This window comes from Tympanuchus pallidicinctus, unplaced genomic scaffold, assembly GCF_026119805.1.
Source record: "Tympanuchus pallidicinctus isolate F22 unplaced genomic scaffold, pur_lepc_1.0 scaffold35, whole genome shotgun sequence".
In the NCBI taxonomy this organism is placed as follows: Eukaryota; Metazoa; Chordata; class Aves; order Galliformes; family Phasianidae; genus Tympanuchus; species Tympanuchus pallidicinctus.
The window spans coordinates 523,060-537,805 of NW_026294753.1; the positions used below are offsets into that span (position 1 = coordinate 523,060).

At 44.1% G+C, this 14,746-nt stretch overlaps 1 protein-coding gene across 9 annotated transcripts in view; it reads right to left on the reverse strand.

Moving 5' to 3' along the window:
• PUM1 (pumilio RNA binding family member 1) overlaps positions 1 to 14,746 on the reverse strand; it is a 67,425-nt gene that overhangs the window by 37,546 nt on the left and 15,133 nt on the right. For 6 of the 9 annotated variants that reach the window (XM_052699052.1, XM_052699051.1, XM_052699050.1 and 3 more), the window contains 3 exons: positions 12,824 to 12,892; positions 4,361 to 4,469; positions 1,660 to 1,838 (listed from right to left, as the gene is read on the reverse strand). In XM_052699052.1, the coding sequence (XP_052555012.1) occupies positions 1,660 to 1,838; positions 4,361 to 4,469; positions 12,824 to 12,892 (357 nt within the window). The remainder of the gene's footprint in view (positions 1 to 1,659; positions 1,839 to 4,360; positions 4,470 to 12,823; positions 12,893 to 14,746) is intronic. The other 3 variants (XM_052699054.1, XM_052699055.1, XM_052699047.1) reach the window with 1 other exon arrangement.

A 14,746-nucleotide genomic window follows, 5' to 3' on the forward strand; every position in this document is an offset into this window, starting at 1 on the left:
ATCCCTGGAGGTGCCCAAGGCCATGGATGTGGACACTCAGCCCACAGCAAGGGGCTCTGAGGTCCCTTCCAACCCAACCACCCCCTGCTTCTATCACTTAGCATCTCCATGTCAGAGATGCAGTAACTGACTGGGCAAGTGCATGCATTCAAGCAGGATGGGGCACCACGCAGCTGCCTCATTTTTCAGGGGCACTACTGCAATTTGCAGACTGAATGTCAAGGTGCAACTTATAAGAGCATCCGAGTCGACCACTAACTTGATCATACAAACCTAAAGCACTTTGAGAAAAAGATTTTTAAAAAGGGAAAGAAGGATTTCATTTCTGCTGAGCATTTTTGTAAGCTGTATGGCATCCTCAGCATCCCTACCCTTACGTCTGTGTTTCATTTCACTTGGGAGAAGAATAAAGGGTGATTATGCCACTGGCAGTTTTCAACAACAGAAAGGAGAGGAAAAACAACATAATTAATGATAAAAACAGCAAGGGGCATACAAACATCTTTATCACTGATAGCTCTGGTGCTGTCAAAGACCCCTCTGAAGCTGAAGGAAAAGTGCTCTGCAGAAAGCAGGACATTTTTCCATTCCCTCCATTTTAGTGGTAGAGAGGGAATTTTTTTCCCCTGGATTTAGAGAAAAGCAATCATAGTCTGCTGTTTATTCTTACATAAAATCTAACTGTTCTTACTGATACTTGAGAGCCCGACTGCAAATGTCAATTATAAATACAAATTCAGAGCTCAGCTCTCACCTCCACAAGGTGGTATTTACAAATGAAATCCTTCGTTTCAGAACTGACCTCCTGACCACCAGCACTACACAGCAGATACCTCTCTGACTCTGGATGATAAACTGACTCCTTCCACTGATTGTTCTTTTTTTCCTCCAAAAATCATCTTTCTCAGGCTCAGGGCGCAACAGTGTTATCAGGGGCCCGCTAATGAGGGGAAAAACAGGAGGATGGATGAAGGAGACCAGGAATGGGCTCCCTGAAGAGATGAGCACAGCAGTCTCCTAGCAGTAACAAACCTACTCTGCTTTTATGTTTCTCACTGATCCAGCACTCAGCTGATGAGGCGGAGCTGAGATGTGGCTTTTTTTCCCCCCCACTGTGAGGATGGGGCTTGATTATGCCTCCACTGCCACATGCTTAGATTTGAGGCAGCAGTGACTGTGCTTTCTTCCCCATCCCACCAAGCAACAGTGACTAATGCTATTTCTCCACAGGAAACAATATGCCCTTGAAAGCATTCCCAAACTGGAGTGGCTTATGCTCCTAGCATCATTACATGGAGCTTTTTGTTCTCAGCCAGCAACAAAGCATCCACACGTTCATCCAAAAACCACACTTGGCTACATGGATATTTGCATACTTTTCAACAGAAAAAAGGTTTAAATGGTGCTCCTGCAGGTCTGCTTCTCCTCAGAACCAGGGGGTGTCAGCCACCTTCAACTCCTTTACACCCACGTCCCACACTGCACCCCCTCAGTCGACACTGGCCTACCCGTTTTAACAGAGACGGCTGAATTGAAAGAGCAAATAAAAAAAGAACAGAACATCCGCGTCTAGGAATGGATTAACAAACAAACAAACAAAGCAGCAAATGGAGAAAACAACATAATGGAAACTCAAATTTCAGAATCAGGCACACTTACAAATCCTCCTTTCCTTAGGCAGGAATCTCCAGGAGATGAGCTCAACACATATTCCACCATGCTAACTCCAAGTCCTCCACTCTCTGACCGTGGTGAAAGCACTGAGTTGACTTCACTATTCACATGAAAGCCCTGACCAGGTCTTCTCTGAACCATAATTGGTTGGGAAACAGAGTGATCTGGAACAAAAACGTGTAATTCTTGTAAGTAGATCCAACTATTTGAAGGAGGCAAGTCATTAAACATGTACTCCCCGATGTCTTAATTGTACTAAGAAGTGCCAGCTTTTTGACTTTGACGCCCACTGGAGAAGGATGGCTTTCTCATCCCTAATATTTAAAGCTACAAGGGATACATATACATTCCTGATATATAAAGGACCTATAAAGCTACAAGGGATAACTGCATTCAAACTCCAAAATCATAAAATTTCAGAAGTTTGACTCTAAGTGAGGGCTGCAATTAAAAAACAAAGTTTATTCACTTTTATTAAAACTCATGTTAGTAAATTGAAAAAAAAGTCTCCATTTAAACTAGAACTATTAAACTATAACTATTATTTAAAACATCATCCTACAGTTATGCCAGCTTACATTTGTTTTCCTGGTCATATGACTGACCATAATCATATCTCATCATTGCAGTTTCTCCTAGCTGCTATTTCCTCAACAGAAGTTTAAGAACTTCAATCCTTCCTCCCAGCCCCCTGCCCTCCTGCAGCAGCCCCATCTCTTTATCCCCTTTGTGCTTCAAGGGTTTGAAATCCAACCAGAGCCTACGTAAGGATAGATGTCTCCAAGTTCTAACAAGCTCTGCAGAAACTGCTGGCTGGGCAGGAGGTGACCTTCCATCCCAGTGAGGGAAGGGAAGACGTACTCAGCTTCTGCATGTTCAGACCGGTAACAGCCAGCAAGTTAAAAATTACTGGGAGACAGCAGCACAGCTGCCAGGGGCTGGAGGAAGAGGCTGACACTGATACTGCAGCTTCCCCCTCAGGCATAAACCATCAAGAGAAAAGGTCTATTCCATTCTTGCTCCTAGCTACACTTTCTTGCCTTCTCTCTGAAGCACGAGTATTTACCCACCCTCAAAGTGAAGTGGACCAAGAATTATCTGGGATAAAACTAATGAAGAAAGGAGATAGTTTTAACCCGGATCAATCTCCCAGCAGCTTTCATTGCACTGCTGCATAACCACCTGCACCTTCAGGAGAAGAAAGAAGCAGCCTTTATCAGACAGAACCACTCCTAGCAGCGCTGGCTTTAAATGCTCTCTTCCTACCACAAGCTATAGGAGTGAAGGACCACAGCCATGCGGATGACTGCAGTGCATACTGTGGGCTCAGAAGAAGGGAAAAGGGATGGAGCAAGAGGTATGTTACGGAAAATCAGGCTTCACCAGTTCCACCGCTCATGGAACAAACCCGACTCCTGGCCAGGGACACTTGCACACCCCACCTCCACAGTGCTCTCTGGCAGTGACCTGGAACAACTGCTCAGCTCATGGCTGTTCTCCTTGGTTTTGATGAGCAGAATGGGAAACTCTGACTTCCCTGACTCTCGGACAGTAGTGCAGGTCAGAGCTGGGGAATAAAGGCTGCAAGGTGCACTGGATTAACTGAGAATAAACAAAGGAGGAGATGAGACTACAGGCTTTGACTCATGGAGATCTGCCATCAGTCAGTGTAGGAGGCTGCCTCCCCCACGTCTCTCCTGCTCGTCTGGTGCATGCAGCCAGCCCGACAACTGGCGGCACAGGAGAAAGTCTCGCTCTCAGCTGTTGCTGTTCACAACCTGGCCCAGCCCTTTAATCCACCCTCAGCACAAGCAGCACAAACTGCAGCTGAGGACTGGATGCACGCGCTGCAGGCTGCAGTCAGACAGCTGGAGGCAGCAGCTCCCTGAGATCTGCCCAGCCTCACAGCCTGCAAGGTTCAGCTGGGAAGATTCTGATCTATTTTTGCCAGGCAAACAAAACAAAACAGAAAAACAGCAGAGAAATTGCTCACTTGGAGCTGTGCCTCCACACAGTTTGGATACTGCACAGGGTGCCCAGCAGTGTCTAAGGAGCACAGTCAGTACAGATAGAAAGCACCAAGAGTTAAAAGTCAACATTTCAAATTCAACACATGCATATGGTTTTTCTGCCAGTTAGCTAAAATAAACCTGAACACTTTCCCCTCTGAAGTTCAAAATATGGGACAGTCTCCCATCCAAGAACAAAATTCTTGGCAGATAAACTTCAACACAACTAATTCAAAACATCTCTTCATTTATTTCAGAATTGATGTTTTTGGGCTTTGGCTCGTTAAGTATTTAAAAATTACTTTTTTTCCTCCACCAATGTTGTTCTCTAATGTCTTTGTTCAGTCTTAAAGCAAACCATCCCAAAGCAGAAAACGCATCAGAAAGTGTTAATTCCAATTCTAACTGCTACCTAAAATTTTTAAGGAGATAAATGTAAGGGTACAAGTATTCACACTTGGCAATCTTTTTATACCCATGGATATCTTTCTAACTCTAGCACAAAACAATGTGGTTTTAAAGGTTTTATTATTATTATTATTACGTAAAACAGATGTTTTTTTGTTTTTTTAAACATTTTAAAAGCTGTGTCATCCAAACTGGCCAGCAATTTTGAGCAGAGGAATTGCATGTTTCTGTGTTCAATTCCAACTAAATTAAGTAAATAATTGAGCTACCTGATGTTCCCCAAGCACTGTCTCTCCACTGATCTCCCAGAAATATCCCTTTTGGTCCATCTTTGCTGGAATCATCAGATTCCCAAAACTTTTTACCCGGCAACAGCTGCTGCAATTAAAAAAAAAACAAAACAAAGCATGATTAAAATAAGTATAAAATGCAAACATAAACCATAAGCGTCTCCCTTCTAAACATGAGTCAATCATTAAACACAAACTGATACATGCTTATAATCAAAATATTTATACACTCCTAGGGTGTAAGCCGTACAGCAATGGAGACAATAACTCAATCTCAGCAATCCTCTTACATTCTGAAATGCTTTACAGACACTGCACACGCAAGCACACGCACACAATTCAATTGTGCAGCCTCTCTACACAAGGGCAAGTGGCAAGAAAAACGTTCACAGGAGCACTGCTGTGATGAGAACACTCATGATTTCAACCTGAGCTGCGAGGATACCTCCAAAACCACCCAGTATTGCCAGCAGGAGTCCTTGCCTACCCAGGTTCTGGTGCTGGCAGGGATAGAATATAGAAGAGGTGCCAAGAGCTCTCACTTCTCACTTGCTTAATGACTGCTAAGGGCTCCCAGTGCTATGAAGGTTATTGGTAAACAATAATAAGAGCGAACAGTTCTGGGCCACCATACCTGCCACGCAGGCATTGTTCCTGCAAGATGAGAGGAGAAAGGCAATGCACTCACTGAGGAGAGGAGAGGTCACCACTGACTCGGATAACTCAAGGAAGACTGTACAGAAGCTCGGAAGAAGGCAAAAAGAACAACGTGCACCATTCAGGGGATGCATTTTAAAACACTGTGTGGCATCCAAATACGGCAAAGGGAATTTCAAGCACTCCTTAAGTGCCTTGGATATCAAGCATACAATCTTTCAATTAAATCCTCAGGCTGAATGAGATGTATGTAATTGGGACAGCAAACAACACCACATTCACAGCAAATTAAAAAAAAAAAATAAATGAGCCTTGCCTGATGAAGTTGGAATAAAACAAGGAACTGGAAGAATTGCAAGTACTCGCATCTGTACAGAATTACCATAGCACAAATAAGAGTATTAGATCAGTCAAATCTCTTATATATATTAGTGCTGATAGCTCTACACTCCGCCAGAGTATAGAGCTTGCGTACAAATTTAAGGCTACAGCCTAACAGACTGTGGGGTGAAGGCAAAGCAACAGCAAACAACTTCAGAGCTCACAACTTCCAGAGCCCTTTGGTTTAAGGCAGGGAACAAAGAAAAGCAGAGCTCACTCTTTACCTTTCACTTCAGGAAGACCTTCCTACCCAGCATCACAAAGCAGCTCTGTATGCATGAGCTTAACTCTGATGTCCCCAGATTGAGATAACTAGGAAACACCATAATTAAGATAAGTATTATAATGCAAACAGCACTCATTCTAAGCAGCAAACGAAAAGCAGAACTTCCAAATTCTCAGAAAGTCCCGCTGCAAACTGGAGTGCAATTCCACCCAGTAATTGAATGAACACTCAATGCTGCTGTTGCCTAGAAGTGATTTTGCTCTTGCACTGGTATCAGCTGAGATTAAAATCAACATGTGACAAACAAGCACAGGAAAAAATAAAGTGAGATGTGTCAGGGAGAAGCCTGTGCAGACACAAGATGGAGGACAGAGGTGTGCAGCAGGCACAGAGCTCAGCACTGCAGCCACTACTGCTCCAAGCCCTGTCTCAAGCTGCAGGGTTTTGGGCACACTGCCACAACCTGGGTAAGATCTATACAAGCCCCCAAAGGCAACAAACCAACGCACCCCCACTCACACAGCCTAATCAATACTAAAATCCAGGAAGTCGCTCTCAGATCATAGAATCACCAAGTGTGGAAAAGACCCCTAAGGTCATCCAGTCCAACCACCCACCACCAGTATTTCCCCACTGAACAGACATTCACACATACATGAACACAGTGCCTACAAGCCTCCCTTTAGCACTAGGTTCCAGACAGTTCTGATCCTCAAACACCAAACTTCCACTGCTCCCAGCCCCTGGATCACGGCACACCACCCACACCCCAAAACTCCCTGTGCTGCCCAAGAAAGACCATTTATTGCTCCTTTTCCCTACCAGATATCCCATTCTACTTCTAATCTCTTTTTCAGCAGTGAGTCATCTCCACCCAAATCTCTCAAAAACAGGACAGGGAAAAAAAAACACCTAAGTAAGAAAGCTTTGTAATGTAAGTGCTAAGCTTCCTCCGGATTTTATTGTCTTCTTTTTACCAAGAACAAGACCCAGCTCGTTATTTTAACTCTTAACCCACGAAGCAGTAACAGCATTTTTCTTGGCTGCTCCTTCCTCGCAACCAGAGGCAGAAACACCACAAGATCAGCAGGTCACTTGCTTTTTAGATACCTATTGGTGCTTTTGTTTTTAGTTAGTTAGGTTTTAGTTAGGTTTTGTTATTAGTGACAGCATAAGCTGCTCATGAGCCTCCCAAGTGATCAATGGAAGCAGTGCAGCTTGCACCACTCCTCTTTCTGTGGCATTCAAACAAGACATCCGCAAGGACAAGTGACCACCAGCAGCTCATGCCCAAACACAGCAGTTCCCCCATCACAAAACCCAGCTCCTCCAATCCTGCAGCTGCACCCCACCAACACCTGCTCTCCCTCCACCATTTCAGAAAGCAACAGAAATCCATTAAACAAAGCTTCTCACGTCCCATGAAGAAAGGTTGAGGGAACTGGGCTTCTTTAGCTCAGAGAAGAGAAGGCTCCAGGGAGACCTCTTTGTGGCCTTCCAGTACTTGAAAGGAGCAGATAAACAGGAGGGGGAACGGCTGTTTGTGAGGGTGGATGGTGATGGGACAAGGGGGAATGGTTTTAAATTAAGAGAAGGGAGGTTTGGGTTGGATATGAGGAAGTTTTTCCCCCAGAGGGTGGTGAGGCACTGGCACAGGTTGCCCAAGGAGGCTGTGGATCCCCCATCCCTGCAAGCATTCAAGGCCAGGCTGGATGTGGCTCTGGGCAGCCTGGGCTGCTGGTTGGTGACCTGCACACAGCAGGGGGTTGGAACTGGATGAGCGCTGTGGTCCTTTTCTACCCAGGCCATTCTGTGATTCTATGTCCTTTAATGATACCTCACAGTGTAAAGGGACACAGTGTGCAATGGGCAAAGCTCAAATGAAAAGATGAGAAGAAGCACAGACTTGCAGAAAGCAGACAGGAAGAGCTGAGCAGCATTAGAGCATTTTTTTTAGCCAAGGAAAGAACATCATCTGGTTTATGGGAAAACCCAACTCCTGCCATATGTTCCTGAGTTTCCAAAAAGTAAATACATTTTCCTAGTATACTCAAGAAAGCAACAGTAAACTCTATACTTAGAAAATTTATTTCGACTCTAAGAAAAAAGGCAGCTTTAACAAAAAAAAAAAAAATCATATATAAGAGGAAATGCACTAGGCCAGCATAGAAGGGCAAAGGGGAACCAAAAATGATATTGGTGTGAGCCGCTGTGCTCACGTATGAACTTCACACACAGCACCACAAACTGCACAGCTAACTAGGCAAGAAAAAAGAACCACCTTCCTGTGCATCTGTGTTACTGAGGCACAACAAGCTGTTATGAAGCGTCATGCACAGAGCAAGCTTTTATTTACATGTTGGTTGCTCGTTTAATAAACATTTCTATTTTCTTGAGAACAAGCTGATTCACTACCACAAAAGACAGCAAGACTCTGTCCTCTGGCTCGAGGATGACTTCAGAGTAATTTAATCCTCCATTGCTTCACATACCCTCTATCCCTTTCTTATTTTGCCCTTTAACAATGTGGTGCTGAAGAACTGTACCTGAACACCTTACAGTTTTGCTGTGAATCACAAATAAGGATTAGAACAACGTTCTGATACTTGCTGTCTCACACACATTGCACAACAAAAATAACAGCATTTCTGTTCCCTGCAGTTTAATCTTTTTCACCAGAAAATTTCAGACTGAAAGCCCTTGCTTCAGTAGAAAAAGAATACTAAAGTTTAATTTCCATATGGATTCTGTGTGTGTTTACAGCTGGGAAGGGCAAGAAGCAACCAAAAGACAGTTGCAACAGATGTAAAGGGGGTCCTCGCCCTGTCAGTGAGGTTCAGCAATTATTTCCACTGAAGTACAGAACAGCCCACCAAGATGATGAATTTTCCCTTAGGGAAAGTTGCTAGTTGTGATGGAAAAGTTACTCCAGCAAAAATAATCCAAGTTCTTCAGTGTGAAAATTAAAAAAAATAAAAAAAATGCAGAGGTCAGCAGAATAGGTCATTTGTTCTGTTTTATTTATTAAAATTGACCTTATCTAGTACGAAAATAATCCCTCTAAGCCCTCTTACAAAGGACTTATAGAGTTAGGCCAATATTCAATTTAGCACAGGGAGGAGGGCTGACATAGACATCAACAAAAGCAATGCTACGTCAACAAGTACTGAGCCTGTGTGTATGGGCCCCCTGAGATGGGATTATGAATTAGACAAATTAAGTAAACCGATCCCCTTCAGACAATGCAAATATTAAGATAAAAGAAGCCATCTGTGCCCCACCACAGCAGTTGGAGAACTCTGCTTCTCTGCAGTAACAGGTACGGACAGGCAGAGCACGTATTCACAGGTCCCATTTGGGCAGCATTGCAAATTTACAAACACTAAGATGTTATCTGCCCTCAAAAATGCTGCCTCCAAAAAGCAAACCGTGTCGAGACTGAGCGCACAAGCAGCAGCCCGAGCTGGATCCCTCTGACAAGCTCCCTGCTGCCAGGACAGCTCGTTACCCCACCCTGAACTGTGGGCAGCTTTGTGCCTTGCTAGCAGGGCTCTGGCAGAAAAAGAGCCAGCACAAAGAAGAGGCAGGATGACATTACTGGGAACAGCGTGGAAGATCTAAACAACAACCCCTCCATCTTGCTGTGCTGACAAGCTGTGAAATGCATGGCAGCAAACCCACAGACATGAGCTGCCTCTCTGCAGCCACCAGTGCAGATCCAGCTGCTCCTGGTGAGATGCTGCTCAGCCCCTGCTCTGAGCATCCCCAGCTGCTGAGGCACTGCACACCCACAGTCCTCCCACTTCCAATGCTGCTAGCATCAGATGACTAACAAAACTGTACTGAAAAATTATTCACATCTTTCAGTAGTCCACAGTCCAGCAGCCAATGAATCATTAATTTATGAGAAATTTATGAGAAGAAAGCAAAGACATCACTCGTGGTGAAAACAATGTCACGTGGTGTTATTTCTTTTTGGCTGTAGAGCAGACAGAGGAATGCTGAAGCCCAGTGTGACAACCACTCCACATCAGAAAAGCCTATCTGTATCAGTGATGGATCAGGCACACGGAGATCCATGTGCCACTTCAGCCCTAGCTGTGTCGACCTGCTGCAAGGAGCCACAGGGCTTGTAGGAACTTGGCTGAAGGCAGAGCCAGCCTAGAGTGCAGCACCAGAACCTGGGTGGACTGCAGCCCAGAGCAATCGAATGCCTGTGATAAACATGGGAAGTATTTCTTACCAGCCTCTCTTTTTAGGAGCGGGGGGGAAAAAAAATTAAAAAAAAAAAATAAAAAAATCAGCTGTTACTCAGACATCTTCTGAGTTTTTGGTCCAACTCCTGCATTTCTGAAGTTAAGACCCACAGCTACTCAACGGCTTTGCTCCCATGGGCCGTGCTCCGGAGGAGCAGTTCCAGCTGCTCACCCAGCTGCTCTTTCACTCCAGCTGCAGCCTTACCTCACAGCAGCACCTACTATCAAATGGGGCACGTTCAGTTCAAAATACACACGCTGATGAAGGAGACAGATTCCACCTCTGGTCTCTCTGCACCGTCCACTACACAAAAAAGATGCTGTACGAATACTCAATATTGCTAAGCTCCAGATAAGAGGGATGCAAGTGAAGAAAAGCAGGCACCCACCTCCCCTGTCTTGAGGGCCTGAGAAGAAAAAGAACTTGCACAACATATTAAGGTTCAGATAAGCATCACTGCTGTGTGATCAAAGATTTCGGAAGACAGCATGAGCAGCAGGATACACGTTCTGGTCTGTGTGCTGAAGCAGCAAAACCAACCAGCTCCATAGGGGCAATTTTTGAACAGAACCCTCATTCTGCTTCTTGCTTCACTAGCTTCTGTACACTCTCTGTACTACATTCTCCTCTGCAGACGTTGTACAGGAGTTTAACACAGTTAAATGGAGGAAGGTGCAATTCTGAAGACAGAGACAGCCACAATACAGATGAAAGCTGTGGGTTTTTAAACCACTCTTAATTTCCCCAGATTACACTATCTGTTCATCACAAATCAAAAGTCACCTAGCCTGCTGTTAAAATCCAGATAAATTATTTTACTGCGCCCTTTTAAAAAGCTCTGATGTCTTAGGAGATGCAAGCTCCTCAAACCACTAAAATTGTGATGATACTGCTTACCAAGAAGCAAGGAAACAGGAAGATAAAAGATAGACTAAATGCTTTGTTTTCCCAAATGTACAAAGAAACACTTCTACTCATGTTTCTCCCCCAGGGCTTTCAATATCATACTTTGGATCTGATATTATTAACTCTCTGCAGCTAAGAATCAGAAGCACGGATCTCAGTTTACACAGCTCCTAAAATTGGGCAGGTGGATGTATGTTGAAATTCCTCAAGAAACAGAGAGAAAATTCAGTGGACGAAGAAAGGAAACCACAGTGACTGAGAAAAACCTACAGGAAATAAGGAATAGTGACTTAGGCTAGACAAAAATAAGGTGAAACGCCATCTCTCCTGGAAGAAACATGCCTGCTTCAGTGTATGGAAAAGCCCAACGACAGAAGGCTGCTGTCTCAAAGTTCCAGTTGTCACAAGAAAGGAAAGGGGAAAAAAAAAAAAAAAAAAAAAGAGAAAGAAGTGAGTCATCATTTAGAAGGCTCAGAAAGAAAATCTCATATCCAGAAGATAAAAAAGAAACACTAACTTCACTTCTCTCAACAAATCACTGAATAAATCAAGAGATGGTAAAAATCAGCAGTTAAGAACCCCTTCAGGCATTCAGATTGCCATGACCTAACGCCGCACTAAGCACAGAACAATTTCACTCTCACTCTGACCAGGCATACAGAGAACCTGAGCACTCTATCTGAAAATGAACATCCTGCCAAGTCATATTTACAGAACTTTCACACCCAGCATCCCTTTGGCATGTTACATACGGAGGTACATCAGCTGTTTCTCAGCAGCTTTAGATGGATTTATAATGGCATGTTTTCTCCTTTCTAAATTATTTTCTTCTACTCTTGGTCAATACTATCAATGTAGATCCAGAAACACAGAGGTTCTCCTTTCACAGACTATCAGATTGAAATGCAATTCAGCATTATTATCTTCCAGAGAAGAAAGAACAGAGAGTAAAGAAGCTTGGCTTCTGAATTCCAGGAATTCAGGGGTCTTCCACCTGGTAGAAGGCACTACACAACAATCCAGGCTTTCTGTTTGCTCCCCACCATTTCTGGATTCCAGAGGCTGCTTTTTAATCTAGTCCATAAACTATGTTACAGAAATAGGAATCATTGGAGAGGGGGAAAATAAACCGATGTGAATTTCACAGACTGGAATGCAGCAAAGAAGCCTCTCCAAAGCAAAAGACCTGCGTTACGCTAGAGACAGACCCTCCATGCCTTAATATCCTCCTGCAAGACAAGATTTTCTTGTCTCTGCTCTTCCATAAGCCAGAAAGCTTGGCTACAAAAGAAAAAGGAACTAGGCAAGAACACAAGCATTTACATCCCAACTTTCAGGAACGTGTAACAGCCATCTAGAAGTAACTTGCTCTTCTTCCAAGTTAGCATAAGCAGGCAATTCTCTATTCAAAGAAAAAGATGCATCTTCCCCAACTCTACTGCCTGCTTACTGCACAATGAGATTGAGGAAATTCATGCTGTTGTGCTACGCAGCTGGAAACAGAGCATCCACAATGTGACAGCTCCTCCTCAGTCCTTTCACCTGTCCAAAGCACTGATCACTTCTGAAACCCCTGCTTACACCACCAGCTACTCAAACATGAAACACAGCCCTATGCTTTACGACTAGAGCTGGTAGGTGGCCAGGAGCACAAACCGGGCAGCAGACAATGACTGACAGCCAAACCCCACAATATTGTGGGGCCTGAGATCATGGGATCCCAAAATAAGCACGCTCCAAGTGTTGTAACGCTTGTCATAAGGCAGATTTCTAACTGTTCTTTTACAGCCACCATTTTGCTGTTTGATGATGCGACAGGTGGAGGGCTTAGCTGTTCCTCCTACTAAGACACATCCAGCCTGACAGGTTTTGTTTTGTTAAAGCACACACACACAAACTTCACAGCCATAATAGAGAACTCAAGTTCAGAATCATACCAGCAACCTCAAAAGCCTCCTACACATTCACCTCCTCCCCTCAAAATATAGATTTTCTTCTGCAGGCCTTTTACTTACCTCTCCCATAGCCCGTCCTTCCAGAGCAAGCGCTTGAAAATCATGGTTCAGCTCATCCATAGAACGCACCTATTCACAGATGGGTGAGAAAAGCACATGAGGAAATGCTTGGGTGGTTTTTTTTTTTGTTATTATTATTATTATTATTATTATTATTACAGTCTACAGCATTTTTTCTGAGACAAACTATGAGCTACAGTCTATATTGCAGCACACAACAAGGCTACTGAGCACCAAGAGATGACTTACCTTTAAGATTCCCAGAAGACAGAACTCTTAGCATTAGATTTATATATGCACAAAAAAAGGCAAAAACAACAACTACTTTTAAGACACAAAGACTAATGTAACCACCTTTGCCAAGTTTATTTTGAAGATCAATCTTTCACACTGAGGTGCATCATTTCAGGAAAAGCAGTTATTGCATAAGAAAACAAATCAGGAGCATTTCCTCTTAAGCAAGACCAAATTAAGACTTATAAAAGCAGCAGACTTACGTTCAACCTACAACAACACAAAAAACAGTGCTAGAAACAAAAAGCAAATTAAACAAAATAGAACTGCATAAAACAGGAGGCAGGGGATGAAGAAAGGAGAGCAAGCAAAGTCTTGATGTCACCTCAGGTATTTTACCCTTATCAGTGCTTCAAGCTGTATCCCAGGGCTGCAGAAGGCCCTGAACTCCTCATGGGGTCTCCTCTTTCCCAGGGGGTCAGCAGTGTGTGCGGCAGCCCCGCAGCACCCAGGACTTGCAAGCTGAGGCAAGGCACAGGTGAGAGCAAGCGGCTCCCTCCCCACCTCTGCAGGCGCCATGCTGCTGGGCACGCCGGCCTCCTGCTCACTGCAAGGCCTGCAGCCACACTACAGCAGTGATGCAATTTTTCTGCTGCTGCTCTGGATCACGATTAGATAAAAACGGTTTCAATTAGAACAGCAGAAAGCAGCAGTTTAGAACTGTTAGCTAAATCAATCAGTAATGGAAAATACAAGAAAACATGGTGTTTTGGTGTTTTTCTTTTTCCTGATTTGCACCCCCAAATCTCATCCAGGCAAACTCCTGCAGATGTAGCCATTGAGCATACGTGCAGAAGCAGGAGATAAAAACAACACCATGGACTTGAGGACGAAGCACAGAAGTTCAGCCCCGTGCCAAGGTTCAGGTTCATTTGCTGCCCTCCCCAGGTAACAGGCCTGAATCAGCGCAGCCCTCATTACAACAGCCACAAGCACTTTGGATGGCACACAAGCAACACTACACACCTACTGTGTGTACCTGCAACCCCACAGATCTGATACAGGTTTCTGTTGGAGCAGTGGTAATAGTTTATACAACATTTATTTATGAGTAATCCACACATTGTCACTGCAGCCCTTTTACAGGAGCTTTTCAGGATGCTGAAGACACTGTTTAGCCATCTCACCACTTGCAGGCACCTCTAGGTCAAAGGAATGAAGTCAGTTATAACATCTGGTGGCTGACACAGCGTAAAGGAAAAAAACCTGGCTGAGACACTCGCACACCATCAGTGCTGCAAGCAGTCACACCATGCTCACTGGTCTGAAGCCTGACTGCAGCTTTTGGTATTCCTACCACTATTTCCAGCCCAATGGAGTCAAGACCTTACTATGAGTATGCTTTGTTTCTGTTCTAAGACAAGATTCAGTAGACCTCATCCAAGAATATCAGATACAAGGAAAGCAAAGTCCTCTCCAGTGCCAGTTCTGCTACTATTCTGTGACAGCACTGCTTTGCAAAAGATTAACAACATGTTGTGAAATTGTACATTTCTGTAACTGGCAAATCCTCCACGCCCAGTCATGCAGAATCCCAGTTTATTATCATCTCCTAGTTCAAAAGTATTTTCAGTTTTGCTTCAGTGTTGCCACCTCTGGCTGTGACCCTCACACAACTACAAATCCACC